Source organism: Apteryx mantelli, chromosome 3 (assembly GCF_036417845.1).
Source record: "Apteryx mantelli isolate bAptMan1 chromosome 3, bAptMan1.hap1, whole genome shotgun sequence".
NCBI classification, from domain to species: domain Eukaryota; kingdom Metazoa; phylum Chordata; class Aves; order Apterygiformes; family Apterygidae; genus Apteryx; species Apteryx mantelli.
The window spans coordinates 81,969,722-81,986,716 of NC_089980.1; the positions used below are offsets into that span (position 1 = coordinate 81,969,722).

The 16,995-nt window shown below is 38.1% G+C and overlaps 1 protein-coding gene across 2 annotated transcripts; it reads right to left on the reverse strand.

The window, feature by feature from the left end:
* Nucleotides 1-7,164: 7,164 nt before the first annotated feature.
* Nucleotides 7,165-16,477, reverse strand: GJA1 (gap junction protein alpha 1). Of its 2 annotated transcripts, none has more exons than XM_013959073.2 (2): nucleotides 16,261-16,477; nucleotides 7,165-10,231 (listed from the first exon to the last, which is right to left on the reverse strand). In XM_013959073.2, the coding sequence occupies exon 2, from the start codon at nucleotides 10,213-10,215 to the stop codon at nucleotides 9,070-9,072; it is 1,146 nt and encodes a 381-aa protein (XP_013814527.1). In that variant the 5' UTR covers nucleotides 10,216-10,231; nucleotides 16,261-16,477; the 3' UTR covers nucleotides 7,165-9,069. The 2 variants fall into 2 exon arrangements, with proteins under 2 accessions (XP_013814527.1, XP_013814528.1); XM_013959074.2 differs by lacking the exon at nucleotides 16,261-16,477 and adding an exon at nucleotides 11,524-11,576.
* Between the last annotated feature and the right edge of the window lie 518 nt (nucleotides 16,478-16,995).

Genomic DNA, 16,995 nt, shown 5'->3' on the forward strand with positions numbered 1-16,995 from the left:
ATGCTGAATATAACATACAGAGAGAATATATTTCACCTAAAGCAAATGAAAAAGCAATAAAAATAAAAGTGGAGAGGCTGAGTCCAAACCATCACTCATCACCAAAAACCTCATTCTGACATATGGTTATGTTTATGGGTTTGTGTAATATTTAAATATAACAGGGAAAAACACCATTTTTTTAAAAAAATACTGATCCTAAAATGGAGAAAAAATCAAAGCATGCGGATGCATGTGTTCATTAACTTCATGGGAAGTACTATTACTTCTGCATGATCACACCTTTTGAAATCTAGGCTTAAAATTACTCCTCAAATGACTGTTAACATGTACTATGGCTTAAAAGGGCATACAGCTGCCCTGTTAAATCTGTATAAGAAAAGATTATTTGAAAAAAGCAAATAAAGCACATAAGTTTTTATGCTGAGAAAACATATGCTATCTAGCATAAGAGTTTGGGGAAGATAGAAATGATGAAAGTTCAGCATTACTCCAAGTTTCCTTTGTCCAAAATGTTCTGTTCCTCTGCACTGTAATATTCCCCAGATTGAATGGGTTGCTACTGCTCTTTTTTCTTCTCTTTTGTTAATGACAGCATTTTGGAAAAGACTGTTTGTATACTCATGTTGGGAAGTTAATCTCCAGCAAATGCTCAGCTGGTTTAAAGAGCAAACTCCCGGATATACAAAAGGAATTGTTGCACACATGCTGGAAACGCTTGGAAAATATTATAACCTTTAAGCTGTGCTCAACTGGTTTGTCAGTCTCTGACGGTGTACTCAGAATAAACTGCTCCCCTGGACATTCCACTAAAGTCGGTAGAAACACATTTAATATTTGTTATGTTTACACGATCTTTTTGGCTCCTTCAAATTAAAGCTTTTTTAATAAAAAAAAAAAAAGAGGGATGTGTTCAAGTCGCATAAGGATGAAGACTACATGTAATGAGATAATCTACCTGTGATCTGCTGCCAGCTTGACTGAGACACAGTTCAAGGTAAAATGTGTTTAGAGATCTGAAGTGGTAGATTACTAGCAAAGAAAACTTTCCTGTTTCCTTATCTTAGGGAGACTGGCTTCCTGCTACTTGTGGATCCTCCTCTTGCATGAAATACTAAAATACCCTTGCTCAGCATTTTCCATTTAATCTTGTGATAATAGAGGTTATGTATAATCTCTGTGGCTGTTCAGATTCCCTTTTTGGCTCTCATGGTGGGTAGCACTGGTGTTCATGGTGTAACATAAGAGATGACTCCATAGCACACTAATTACACGGTGTTTTCAAAGTGCTTTGAAGATGAAAAGTGCTGTATCAGTGGAACTCTAGGTATTATTATTATTTATATGGTATACATCATCATTAGTAGAAGCCTACCTTTAAGTTGCTTTGGGACTAAGGTGGGAGGAAAGTTTGGACAAATTCCATGTCCTCGCACTTTCACTGCATCTGCGCAGCATGGTAAGGTAGATAACTAGCACCCTGAGTTCCTCTGCTGTCTTCCTTAATTATAAAGTACTATAAAAAAGAAAGTGATTGAAACAAGTGCGGACTACTGTAAGGAGAAATACAAAAGGTTTTCTAAGCTGTCCAGCCAAAAGTTAATTATGATAGTTAATACCTGTGAAATTCATTCCAAATGAAATGCTGCAATTTGAGAAGTACCAGCTTGTTAATTAATATATATTTAATAGAACAGAATGTTCTAAGATATTTGAATTCTCCTTACCACATGATGCAAGGAAAAATAATCACGGCAGAAAGCATTTTCAGTGCAAAACATTAAACACCCATTGCATAAGTGACATGCAGATAAGAAGTGGGTGGCGGGAGAAGGCGACTGTCTCAGCTAGACTTTTCAGGCCAAGGAAGAGTGGGTGGCTCTTTTGCCTAGAGTTTCTTTAGAATCCTACAGGAAATAATCCAGACTCACTTCCTCTGCACACACACCCCTTGACAGCACTAACTGAACATCCACCCTACTACTGAGTCTTTGAGGTCTACAGACACTGCAAGGGCCACAGAGCTAGGGGAACCAACAAAAAAAATGGAGGCAAAGAAGTTTCAGGGATTGTCCTAGACCTCAGCAAGCTACACAAGGCCGTGGTTCATGTTTGTATCCTGTATGTGCACCTGCATTAAAATTGCAGAGACTTGAATAGAAGAAGAAAGTAAAGCAGTAGAACAGAGAAATATGATTGGGAGTCCGGCTTTATAAATATCATCTTCTTTCATAATTCTGATTTACTAAATAAAGCTTGGAGCAGGGTTTTCATCTCACATCACTCAGCAAAAGTGTCTTGGCCTCAACAGGATGAAGCCAGGTCAGACCAGTTAAGATTCTTCATAAGTAATACTTTTTTTGCCTGCACACACAAAACCTAGGCGACAATCTGATATTTGGCTTTATGTTCAGGTTTCAAACGACTATGATGAGACTCCCAAAACACATGACCTATAAATACATACTGCTACTTGAAAGCTTTCTAGAATACTTGCAGCAAAACACTTTGAAGTAATGACGCAAGGACAAAAATTAAGAAAATTCAACGTATAAGTAGAGCCTGTGTTTTGAAGAGGCCTTCCTGTGGAGTGTCCACCTATATGTAAATGCCACTGAGAAGAGTATGCACATACAGTTATTAGTGAAGGTTTGTACTTTTCCAGAACAGCTTCAATTTTGAGCCAAGCTACTTCAGTCTTCAAAGGCAGTAAACTCTATGACTCAGCAGAAGCTGAGACTGAAAATGCCTGTTTCAGCAAGGATTGGTGGTTTTAAGATCCTAAAGTGTCCAGAGGCTTTTCTAATCCCTTAAGATATTTTCCATGCTGTTTTCCTATTCAGTAAGTTGCAGACATTCAAGAGAGCGCTACTGAGTTCCAGTCTGTATATTCCATGTTTGCACTATTTTGCTACCTAATGTCATTATATTCCCCCAGCCTTACATATTTGGGGCTTGCTTATGGTTTCCCCTTACACAGCTTATATTTACAGATGGAAAAAAAAAAGGAGGAAGAGGGGGATACAAAGACTCCCACCCAAGCACAGCTCACAGAAGAGCTAGCGAGAACAAGAGAGTCTGTATTCAGCAGCGTGGAAGAACTGCTCAGCTGTTTGGAATATGAACAGCTTTCTAACAAGGGTTAAGAGAGGCAAAAAGAGGCAAAATGAAGATTTTGTTCCGCAGCTGCCCAACCCAGTATAGCTAAAGACGCCTGTTATATAGCACTCTACATCCACTTATGTAGTCCTGTGTAGATTTAACATGGACATCATATACGGGCATTTCACTACATCTACAGAGTTCGTATCTGTTTGTAACAAAACAAACCTTAGATTATTTTTCATAAACTTGCCTCTACGTTGAGTTACAGCAGAAAAAAAAGTTGTGAGTAGATAGTGTGACTACCTATATTCAAGTGGTTACAATTCAAGACTTTAATAGCTTATCCTCATAAGCTTTCCCTTTGCAGTTTTATTAATGAAAATTAGATGTCATACTACCTCTTTATGGATCTAAACAGTTTATGTCTGAAATTGAGATGAACTTTTACATTGATTTAAATGAGAGAAAACCAGGAACTCATGTGAATATTTTCTTCACTGTCCTGTCAGTTCCAACGGGAAGTATGCAGCTGTGGTCTAGGCTTGTTTCAAAGAGCAATTTAAATGTCTGAACATTTTTCCTTTTATACTAGTCTTAGCTCACATGTCTATTTTGTTATTCACTTCTCCTCAATATAGCAGTAAAGACTCAGCCTTTTTAAATGGTGGGAGAGTCCATAGCACCAGAAAGCCATTAATGTTGATCAGATGACTGCATTTACTGTATCCTACTAACCCAGTATAGCCTGTCCCAGAATCTTGGCCTCTAGCTTCTTGTGTTATGCTTCTTAAACACTTAAAAGGAGTTAACACAAAATGATCACTGTAAAAACATGTTTGTCTTTGCATTGCAAAGTCCAGCATGTCTGTAAACTGAATGCAGGATTTTGGCAACCGTGAGGAAAGACTGAGGGTAGCCCTTCTGGAGGTAGTTGGTAAAAATTGAGCAGTTGTATCTATTTAAACAGTCTGTAGGCACAGTACCACTAGCTAATGATTAGCAGGTACACATGCACAATGCCACACAGAGTCACATATTGCCTCACAGAGTCTCCATTGGTAGTGCTGTACATTAGGAAGTACTAAAGACAAGTTTAAGAAAAGCATTCTTTCTTGTATCTATCAGAATAGCTTTTGAATAAGTACAAGAACCAATAGGCTCTTCCTGTTTTAATCTAGTGATGCATTTGCATCATGTAATTTTCATCTGACACAGTTTCCAGGACTGACAGAGTCTGGGTGTGAATATGTCCTCAGGCACAGTCAAAAAGCACATGGTTTAAGTCAGGGAAAGGTAGTCATCTGTTTGTAGAGCTGATCTTATAGTCCCATGTTTCTGGAGCCATTGTGTGCAGAACTAGTCTTGATCATAAATTAGAATAAAATGGAGGCCCCTCAAACACTTCCAAGGGACTGTGCCAGAGAAAGCCTCTAGGCAGTGGTTTCTCAGGCATGGCTTATGCTTGTGACCTTATCTTCTGCGTTGTCAGTAGGAAGGAAAGTAATGCAGGAGTTGCTTCACCAGCTTTGTGCCATGAGATTACTTGTTTTGCTGGAGAAATCCTCAGGGGTCATATGCACCATGTCCATGGTCAGAATCCTCCAGGAGATCTAACTGCAAATGACTGGAGTGACTAGCATGAGAAGGAAAGGAGAACGTCTTAAAGGAGGTTATGGCCAAACTGAGCGTTTGTGTAATATGTTGCATTCAAAAAAATTGTATTTCAGAGTTAGTTCCTCAGCTCAGTAGAAAGCCTAGTCCTACCAGGTTTGGATTAGCAGTAACTAGAGGAAAAAAATTCTGCAGAGTCAGGTAAATCCCATATTCTGCCATATTTTGTTTTAATCCTGGAAAATGGAGGACTGGGAATCACTGAGGAATTACAACAAGAATTAGAAGAAGTGGACCTGACTCCGTGAGGTAGAAAAAGCCACCATCAAAACTGGTGGATGTTTTGGTCTGACATATCCATTACTCCACATTAACCACTCCAAGTAACTTCAGATTTGGATCTACTCCCAGGTCTGAGTTCAGAAACTCTAACCCTTACATTACTACTTTTTTTTGTTGAAAAGATACCAAGTTGCAGAGAAATTATGAGGGAAACACCAACTTGGTGATGGGCAAGTGTACCAGTGGAACACAGCAGCATTGCAGACAGCCTTTTTTCTGAAAGAATAAATGAGTACATAGTTTAAAAATGACCGATTTCAGAGGGTGTGACCTTTGTAGCAGGTACACTCACAAAGTTTGTTCTGGTTCTCAAGCTATTACTACAGCCCATACTAATTTCCATTTTAAATATGGAAATATCATTTCTAAATTAGGAAAAGAACTTTCATTGTGTGCTCCATGTATTTAAAATATCTTGAAATTACATGATCTGCAAATAGATGTTAGGTTGGTTTTAACTTTTGTTCTTTTAGCTTTACTCTTTACAGACTTTTCAAGTCATGGCTGGGGGAGGGGGTAGTTTAGGATAAATTAGCCTTTTTTCAAAATACCTCTAAGCAAAACACCAACACCATTTTTTAAATACACAACAGATTTTGATTTTTTTTGTCTTCTTGTTGTTGCTTTGTTTGTGACTCTTCTTTCCCTTTAATAATCTTCAAGAATGTGTGTTTTCACAATATCTATCTTATATCCTTCTAGAGATGTTTAAACATATGCATTAACAACTATAACTTCGCATTTTCCTCAAAATGTACAGAAAACTGAAAGGGAAATTTAGACTTAATCCCCTTATTTCCACATAGATAAGGTGGGAGAAAGCATATAAACAGTAGGATGAATGGCACACACAATTTTATCATTGTGACGATTTTGGAAGTGTGGAAGATGCCACGGATATGAATCCAGGTGAGAGAAATGGCCCATTGTCTTTACTGAGCAATGGAGTGAGTTTCATGTCTTTGCCCTCTACACATATACACATACCATCACCATCAAAAGAGAAGAGCCTTGGAACTGAAGTAGTAATTTACATCAATTGTCCAAGATGTCCTAAGGAAATGAGTCTCTAGCTTGGGATGTACCTGACAATCAGCCTGTCTAAGAGACACTAAATTCTGTCTCAGGGTAAGCCCTTCTATGGATGCTTCTGTACCCACCTTTTCAAAGGGAAGATCCTCACGAAATGCTTGGAATGTTCTTCCCTTTGTACAGACAAACTAGGACAAGCCAGCCTTAAAACTATGACTCATTGTTATTATTTAAGAAACACTTCAAGGAGTCATTCCTTGTATTGGTGCTTGTGTAGTATCTCAAACAGCTGTAAATTCACTAGTAATGTCCTGCTTAAATTTTCCCCTCTTTACTAGTAGGAGGGAAAAGAAGTTTGGACTTAAAATACCAAACAGATTTGAAAGTAGAAAGCAATATGACAACTGCATGATCTTTTTTTTTTTTTGGACTTTTCAGATGAAAAAGAAGTTGAACCACCTTTTTTCAGAGTCCAATGCTGGAAAGTCAGGCATTGTAGGTCTTCATTAGGGATAGGTACCTATAAAGTGAAGCAGTAGGCAGTGTGTGAAATCCCAGCCTTAGCAAAATCAATAGCATACTCTCTTTGACTCTAAAGGAACCAGGATTTCATTCCAGAAATTGAAAACAATGTCAATCAAACAATCTGATTATATGGGGAAATGTATACTAGAAGCAATGATTTCATAAGGTAGGATCCAGGCTGTATGTAAGAAGTGCTTTAAAAATTATGTGATAGTATCTTACTATTATCTTCTTTGTAATAGTTTGCCAATAAACATATACTTATATTCTGAGGCTCAGGGCAAGATCTATATTACAGTAGCTCATGCTGAGTGCTATTTTTTTGCAGGAATGGCATGAACGGTTCTTGTTTTTCCAGTGGTGTGAGGGTATCTAAATCTAGCCCTGTAAAATTCAATTCAAAGTAAATCCAGATGGATCAAATCAAGAATATTGCAGAAATACAGTGTGACTGGGGAAAATGAAGAGGGAAGGAAGGAGCCTGGATTATAATACTGAAACAAAAGATATGTGGACTTATAAAACAGTAAATGACAATTAGAAAATATATTTATACTAAATTAAAAGTTTATTGACTAATGTTCTCCAGACAACATGATCTGATGGACTATGGTTGCATACATGCAATGAAGTTGAACGCAACAGTAGTTTAACATGGAATGTCAAACACATTAATATACTGTATTATATGAAACCATTTATCTGTGTTGCTGCAAAATGAAACCAAGCTATGTATTTCCTTGGTCAATTTGTGTTGAACTAAGAGGCAACGCATTTGAAGAAACTGGTAGATTTCTTTTGAGCATATATTTCAAATAAATTAGCTAGAATTGTACTCTTTAAAAATCCTTTCAGCTTTCACTTGCATTTCAAACAAAATCTAAGTGTAAACACCAAGGTTGCTAGAGCCATCTAGAAAGTCCTGTCAAACTTGGACTGGACATTACAGTTCAGTAAATGTGAATATGTAGTACAAGAAAAATACCAGTTACTGCAAAAGTCATGTAGGCATATTTTATTATTAAACAAGCACAAAGCATTTCTTCTAAGTTTCTCACATAAAAGACTAAAGCTTGCTTACAGTACTACAACTTCTATCATTCAAGCATCATTATTACCTATCAGGGAGATTGGCTAGGTGACCTAATGGGTCTTTTCCATCCCTAACTTCTATCTAAGAAAATCACTCATGCCAGCAAGAACATGGTTCACTATATCTTGGGCTTGATCCTGTAGACTTCATTCAGGCAAAACTCCCACTGAATTAAAAGGGAGATTTTGCAGAGAAAGATATCCAGGATTGGGCCCTTTTTATTTTTTTTAAAGCATCCATTTAGGATACATGGAAAATATTATATAGAATTAAAAAAAAAATATGACATGTTTCACTTGCATTGAAGGAATCAGAGAATGTAAACACCATTGTGGCCCACATCTTCACAATATCCATGAGAAAGTGTCAACTGCAAGTATTCTGTGTGAGTATGTTTCTCAATGTATGCTTCTGAGGGTGTTTTGTGTATACATTTACCTCCTCAACCATGTTCACACACATATGTACATTCCTAATATACACAGAGGTGTGAAAAAATCAACTAAAGGCAGTTGACTGCCTGAGTTAATACTTAAATCTGCAAGTGGTAGCAAACTGTTTTTTATATGATGCTAATTACACAGTATGTGAGCAGCAGGACATGAATATTGCTGTAGGCAAGAGAGTGTGGATGCTAGTTCTACAAGTGTGGATCCGTCCACTTACGCACATAATAAAATCTACCTGCATGAAGGTTTGGAAAAGCAGGTGACCAAAGTATTTTTTGGTGGGCCATGTCTGAAATTTGAGTTGATTGATTCAAAGGCTGTAGATTATCCTCACAGAAGCCTTTCAACAACCTGGAGGACCATATAGGAAAGTTTACCTTCAAAGTGCACTTTTAAAGAATGGAATGTTCTTGACAGGGAAATTATCAGAGGCAATCCTGGACTTTTTGCTTGTTGAATAGGAAAAATGTTTTCATCTTCAGGCAGCACTTCACCCTGACAAATGTGAGTTCAGTTATTATTGGGTTTCAGTATTACAGAAGATACTTTAGAAACAAACACAATAGTACACACATACACATACACTCAGATATTTACAGCCTTTCTAGAAAAAACAACCCTCTACCTTAGTAATGACTACTTATCTTTTTTCTTTCTTTTTTTTAGTATTTAAATTCTTTAAACCAGCTACATTAAATACCAAAGCGTATTGTACCACCCCACACCAACCCCACGTGCCCCCCAAAACAGCAAGTATTTTAAAAGTTTGTTTGCTTTTTTGTTTGTTTTTATGATTGTTAAAATCTCCCGCTTGAGACTGTTAAGTACCACCTCCACTGGAACAAGATCAACACTGACTGCATCTTCCAATGCACGTCGTTTCATAGTTGAGCAAGTACTGCAGCTAGAAGCTTAGATCTCCAGGTCATCAGGTCGAGGCCTGCTGCTGGCTCGGCTGCTGGCTCTGCTGGGAGGCCTTTGGTCCACAATGGTGAGGGGTTGCAGCTCATGTCCCGACGCCAGTTTTTTAGTGTTCTGCTGCTCATCAGGGAAATCGAAGGGCTGGGCATGTGAGTTGGAGATGGTGCTGCCAGCCTGCCCCATCCTGTTCTGCTCTGCACTGTAATTGGCCCAGTTTTGCTCGCTGGCTTGCTTATTGTAGTTACGACAGGAGGAATTGTTCCTGTCTCCGGTAACAAGCTTGTACCCAGGGGGAGACATGGGAGACAAGGGGGCAGTTGGTGAGGAACAGCCATTGTAATAAGCATATTTGGGGGAGCCACAGTCCTTAGAAGGGCTCATGGTACCGCTGTGAGAGTAAGGGTCGGTTTTCCCTTTCACGCGATCCTTGACGCCCTTGAAGAACACATAGAAAAGCTCAATAATGTTCAAGGCAAGAGACACCAAAGACACCACCAGCATGAAGAGAATGAAGATGGTTTTCTCAGTTGGACGGGAGAGGAAACAGTCCACTCTGTGTGGGCATGGGTCTCGCTCACAGGTGTAAATGGCATTCAGGCTAAACCCATAAATGTACCACTGTATCAGCAAGAAAGCCACCTCAAAGACAGATTTGAAGAGGATGCTGATGATGTAAGTACGGAGCAGTCCCCCACGCATTTTCACTTTGCCATGTTCTTCAATCCCATACTTGAATTTCTTAATTTCTATTTGTTTGAGGTGCATATCCACATTCACACCATCATTTTGGACCACTTTGAGCTCTTCTTCTCTTTTGTTCAGCTTCTCTTCTTTCCTCATCACATAGAACACGTGTGCCAGGTACAAGAGGGTAGGTACAGACACAAATATGATCTGCAGAACCCAGAAGCGCACATGGGAGATGGGAAAGGACTTGTCATAGCAGACATTCTCACAACCAGGCTGTTGAGTGTTGCACCGGAAAGCAGACTGTTCATCTCCCCAAGCAGATTCGACTGCTGTCCCTAATAGCAAGATTCGGAAAATAAAGAGGACAGAGAGCCACACTTTCCCTCCTGCAGTAGAATAAGCTTGAACCTTGTCAAGAAGTTTTCCCAAGGCACTCCAGTCACCCATCTTCACAGGATGCTGGCTAAAGAAGGACAAAAAGAGAAACAAATAGTGATGGTTAAGACAGATCTTTGATACTGTTTTGTTGCACTGAATCACAGATCAATGCGAATAGTACAGTGGTGCCAGCTTTGTTTTAATTTGTGTATGTTAGTCTGCAGGTGGAGTGGGAAGTTAAGGAAACTGAAAAGAGAAATGTCATATGGTGTCTCAGAGCGCAGCAAAAAAAGAGCTTTCCAATTTTACTCCTGTTTTCAAGAAGTCCATGAGGACCATTGGTTGCCACCACTGTTTGCTCAGCCCAGGTTCCCTGATGGCAATCTTATTTCAATGACCAACAACACCTGGCTGATGTAGAAAACAGCCGTAACACACTGCTGATCAGGATGTGGAAGTACTTATTGGCTCTGCCTGAATATCCTAGGAATAAGTGAAAGATTTCTCTCTCTTGAGTGTGGATCACTCATGATAAATTTTATGTTCACTCTTTAAGAGAAAAAGAAAGCAAAACATAGCATAATTTCAATACAAAAAGTTATATCAAGTTAATGTTGGGGTTGCATACCTAAAATTGCATCATCATAAAACATATGCTAAATTTCCTACAGTAGTGTTAAACTGAGCTCCTGCATACCAGTACATGGTAATACATTTAAGAGTATAGTTCCTAATGTTGCAAAGTTTTTACCATGCTTAACTTCAGATAAAACTTGCTGTCTAAATTAAATTTATACATTAATGTTTGCAGCACAGTAGCCAATATTAGTATTCTTTGTCTATCCTTTTAAAAAGGAACAGTACACGTTAAATACACGAAACAGCTAAGCTCTTGTTACCATATTGGAGGAACTGGTTTCCTGGTTATCTGTGGCTTTCTTAAATTTTTGTATTTTCAGCTTTGTAACTGTGTCTTTTTACATTTAAATTCCTTTGTTTTGTTATGAAAGGAAAAAGATTTAGCAAGAAACAAAGGGAAATGTGCTGTTTCTGTTTTAAAAGCAACTCCTGGTTGCCTTCAATAAATGCACTACTCATGCAGTGTGCATTCCAAGGGTTGAACACTGCAAGTTTAAATCATCTCTCCCCAGTTACAGTATACAGTGTGCATTTCTGGGACCCATGCAGCTTCTCAGGTATATCTGCAAATACACAGGGTAACATAAAAGAAACGAAATATTTTACTTAATTTTCTTGATTCCTAAGAAAAACAAGGATTGCTATAGGATTTTTTTTGATTGGAGCATGGTAATCTTATCTGCATACAAATTTACATTCTAACTTGCACCATATGAACAAGCATGTGAAATCACGCACCTAAGAGAAACAATAAGCACAAAGCTTCCCTTTTAAAGTAGGTACTGCTGGGTAGAGAGATTTATCCTGCGCATGCTGAGTAATCTCTTCCTGGTATTTATAGTTTTGATAATGTCCAAATGATTTCCTTCCCATTGCATCATGGATCTATTCCCTAGTGAAGGTCATTTATTAAAAAAAAAAAAAAAAAGGGTAATTCGTAAAATAGGAAATTTTAGCACCAAAGAGATTTTCTTTCAAGAAGTAATGAGTCACTGGAAACATAGGATTATAAATTTGACAAGTTTAATTATAACAATAGATGTCAAACAAAAAACTACCATCCTTTCTTTTTTTCCCATAGGAAAGAGTCTGCAAGGATAATGGGAGGTACTTGCTCTGATAGCTCTGAAATGTCAATTATCTTTGAAGCCCTGAAAAATATCTTAGGGCCATTTCCTCAGCCCACTTAGTCAGCTTGCTCTCACGTGTAGAGGAAGTTTACCTATTGTTGCCTTCAGACCCTTCCTCACATAATGAGTTCTTCACATGAATGTAGTCCCATCAAAGGATCAGCCCTACTTTAGACTTTTAAATCTGGAAGCTTCAGCTGGGAGGGATATATGGTGTGTTTGTCTCTGACATATCCTTTTAGTCATTCGGGGGTTTAGTCATTCCAAGGAAAGATTTGTTTGTCTTTATTGGTTCAGGTTAGTGAAAAGAGGCAGGCACATTAGCTTGGAGGTCTCTGAAAAGGCTGGAATGCAATGTTACAGCGTTCCCTCTCAAACTGAGATTGTTAAAACAGAGAACAGTCTGTAACTATACAATATGTGAAGTTTCTTCTAAAGGCAAGCTATTTTCTCCATGTCCTCGAAGTGGAAGTGGACAGAAGAAGCCTTTTTCAAGTAATAACTTGATTTAATTAGTCAGCTTTCTGATGACTTGAAACTACTGAATTAACAGACTTTCCTCAGATTCAACGTATTTTTTTACTGTCTAAATATTATTTCAGATTGAAAGTTTGATTAAGAAAACAGAGGACGTGTTATTTCTAGGCAGTTATATTTTGTTTGTTTTTTAATTACACTCCACTCTGGTCCAATAATGTAAGATGATTTACTTCAGTTTTGACCTACTTAATCCCACACCTGCAATATTTTGAGAATTTAGAACCTATTTTTTAATTTGCTTCAGCATGCAAAATTGCTAAGTTTCATTTATATCCTCTGGCAATATAAACTCCAGGAGGAAACATTCCATGCTTGAATTACTCATACATAGTTTTGAAAAGCAACTTTTTTTTTAAAGAGATCGGTTACACACTACCATTTGCCAGTGATAAAAACCCCACATCAATTCATAACATTGTACTGTTAATCAGATAACCTTGTGGTGGCACAAATATATTATTCCTTTGCTTAAGTGGATTCTATTGTTTTGTGAAACACAGTACTTTGTTTTGTTGTAGAGAAAATTCATTCATCAGATCTAACTGCTTACTTTCAGGACACAGAAAGAATTTTTATTAATTTATTACAATATTTATTTGCTTGCTATAAATAAGGTTTTTGTATCAAACAGTTATTTAAGTTTTCTAGCATTGTAAATAGTTTTAAATGGATGGAAGATTACCTCTAGAAATATTTCTTCAGCATTTTGGATGTAAACTTCTCTTAACATTTCCAAACTCCTTAAATGAGTTCACCGAAAAATACAGATTGATCTGATAGATTGGTACCATTTCAGTACTTCAGGAATTTAAGGATATACCTGATTATGAGTAGGTGAGTTTCACAAGTTCTTACTGATTATTACTTTATAGCATTATATCCTTTTGGAGATGGACTAATATAGGCCTAGCAACTCTTTAAAAGATGGATTTCTTCCAGGTTCTACTGTGTGTGGGTAAAGACAGGAAAAAAGCCATAGAGCAGCAGGAGATATGACAGCATTTATCTGCATCATTTTTGGATGACCACATATATAAGAAATTTGATTTGTAAACCACAGTTAAGAAATTCTAGAGCTATTTTTTATGGACATTTTATGGCATTCATCATGTCATCTGGTTCATATTTTCCAGGGAAAATAATGCAAACTCAGTGCTGTGGTAATGTGCTCAGGTCTGACTACAGTGTTAGAAGGTCACATACTAGTGGATGGAAGAGCAATAAGGGTTAGAGTGTGATCTAAAATGGGGTTGTGCAGCTGAAGCAGTTGGGAAATAGGCCAAACCTTTGATTTTGCTACAAAAGCTTGTGCTTGAAATACACATAAAAATAAATAGCCAAAAAAGAGAAGATTCTGTACCTTGAATATCAATCAACTTGAGCATTTCCCAAAAGCAGCCAGCATTGCAGAGAAAGCAGGTGAGATGTACAACTGATACAGTTTAAGTGGGTTGGAAGAGGGAAAGCTAATTTTATGAAATCTTATGAACATTAAGAGAATGTTTTTCAGATATTCCTCTGGAAAAATGTAACTCATTTGTAGGTCTGCAGATGAACTTGCGTTCACTTCATCCACTGGACAAAGATTACACACTAAACGGTTGCAGTAACTGGAATTTAAAGTGTCACAACAGTTTGCTTTTTTGACTGTCTGATGGCAGTCACTCACTAGTGGATCTTCCCCCAGAGTTTTTGCCTGTTACATGTTGCACTCCCTCTACCTAAGTTAATTCTAAAGCATAGTTCTAAAAGGTCCAAAAGCAACCATAAGCGCTTCCTTTGACATTCTGTTGTTGTACGTCAGGTGCACCACTTATGTTATTGCCCAAATTCATCCCTCTCCTAACAGAGCGCAACTCACTTTGAAACTAAGAGAAGAAACTGAATTACTTGAGGGCGACTCAGGCCTTCTGCAGTTAATGCTTGCAGACTTTGAAATCTGGAATTCTGAAAAGTGCATGTGGTATAAACCATGGGCCAGGTGCCTCCACATGAGGTGCATTTGGTGGGTAGCATCTGGCAGGATACCAGAGACCAGGGGAAGGATAGCAATGTATCTGATGAAACAGATATATTGCTCAATGTCATCTAATCATCCTCATGCCCACAGGAATCCCTTAGCCTGAACTAATGTTCATTTCAGAGACAAATACAATTAATCTTTCAGGCTTGCATTATATGAGAGCTGCGATAACTTTACAATGTTTAATCTGTTTGTGTCTCTGAGTGTATAAGCATTCAGAGTTATGTCACAAATCAAATCCCTTGTGTCGCTCTCTGCCTTCTGAACTCAGCCTGCTGCTCACCCTTCTCCCATTTGTATGCTTGTTAGGTATTGTGGGTCAGTGCCAGTGTTTGGCTTTGAAGTTTTTGAAGGAAACACTTCAGTAAACATCTCAAAGACTAGAGGCTTGAATTCTACAGTGTAGTGTGCTGTCCAGATGTTAAAAAAGCAGGATGAAAGCTTCACGCAAGTCCTCCAACTTTCTCCCTGTATGCGCACAAACGCACAAACAGAAGTCAGACAGAAGGTGTTCCTTAGCTCATTTTTGTTACCATTACCATGGGCTTTCATGAATTTCATATGCTAAAATCTAAAATGAATCCTTCATAAGAATTATGTCATTTGACAAGGCTCACTGGTTATCTTAAGGCAAAATGTGAGGACACACATAAGCACGTAATATTCTTGTTTAATAGGAGAATGTGCTACTTGATAAGATAGATTCTGTGCTTCTTATTTCAATTGAAGGTTCTTTTTCCTGCGTCCTCATGTTGTTCTTTAACTACCGGCAAGTGGCAGGCAACAATAGCAATAAGGAATCATTCCAAGTCTTGCGACTTAAAAAGTTTTTTAGTTCTCCAAAAGATGTTGCTCAAGCATTCCTTTCCTCCACATTTTGGTATTAGAGTCTTCAAGGTAACGTAAAGGGAATATGTCATATTGGAAGTATGACACATATTGAGAATATTCTTGCAAAGTTCTTCCTAGAAAACTTTCATTTATATCCACCCAAGACTTACACAGACATTGCCAACGTGGTAAGGCATATCATGATATCTCACATTCCTTTGCTAAAATCCTTTATTGAGGTTGCTAAAACAGAGTAACTATATACAAACTAGGTTAAAAGTCCTTAGCCCACGTCTGGATTTTATCACATCTATTTTAAAAGAAGGGGGAAAATTATCAGGAAGACCACGTGAAAATCACTTCAGTAGCTGCAGCATTTAACAAAGCACCTAATTAAGAACCTTGTTCTGCACAAACTATTAGGCATCAATCAGGATTTCCATATGAAAGCAAAATGCGTGGGGCACAAATGGGACACACTCAGGAGAAGGGCTCACTGTTATGAACTTCAGAGGCAATTTCAGTGCAACAGAAGAGACTGAAGTGCACCTAGATTTTTTCTTTAAAGTGGTTCATTTAGTGTTAGATAAGTATACGGAATAGCAATTTTACCAACACGTTAGCAACAAGTCTACAACCCAGCTTTGCAGTCAGAATTTCACCAGTTTCTTTCTTAACGGAACAAGGTTAGAACTTGAAAAACTGTAAATTTGAAAAAAAGTATAAACATATTGCAAAAGAAAAAAAAATACCTAGGCGCTTAAAGTTAACACTTTAGGAGAACTTACTCCTTTTTTTTTTTTTTTTTTTTTTTAAGCTAGGCTTCAAACATATTCAACCATGAGCGAAACAACACAAAATTTTTGCGGGGGGGAAGAAGTGTTTTTAGGAAAAAAAGTATACACAAAAAGAAGAAAAAGTAAAGATGAAAAAGGAAAACTTGCAACTTACCCTTGCTGATCAGCAGTGAAACTGGATAAGAAAACTTCTGTGGAGGGTTAGAGTAAAATGGAAGAGCACGTTCAGGCACTCAGACCTGTCTATTTAAACTTTAAAAGTCTACTGCTGTTTTGTATTTTTCATCCTTCCTTCCCCACTAATGAAAGAAAAGTGCTGATACCTCGTAAAAGTTTTTTCTAACCTGGAACACTGGGAGAGCTTTTAACAAGTTTTCAAGCCTCTGACTGTGAAAGAGGAGGGGAAAAGGAGGGGTAGGAGCCCAGGAGGAGGGGCACTGCAAATGGAGAGGAGGAAGGTGGGGGAGGAGGAAAAGAACTGAAGGCGCAGCAAAAAAGAGTACGGGAAAGAGGAGAGAGTGAATGCATCAAGGTCCACTGTTGCTGATGTAGTAAAACGAATGAAAGGGCACTCAGTAGACACCTACCACAGACGCTGAGGGCACCGGAGTAGCGCTTTAGCCGGAGCTGGACTTGCCTGGGACAGATGAAATAGCTTAGCGTACTGCTGTGCATTAGGAGTTTCAATATAAGGGAAGACTAAAAGGCATGAAAGGCATTAACTGGTAACCAGTGTGAACGTCCTGGGTGCTGGGAATAGAACTGGGCTACACAGCTGCTATCTCCATTCCCCTCCTTGCCCTTACATGAGAGAGGAAGTCGTCTCAAGTCCTCTCAACTTTTTGTTGTTAATATAGCTTTGTTTACTTGGTTCCATTTCCTTTACGTG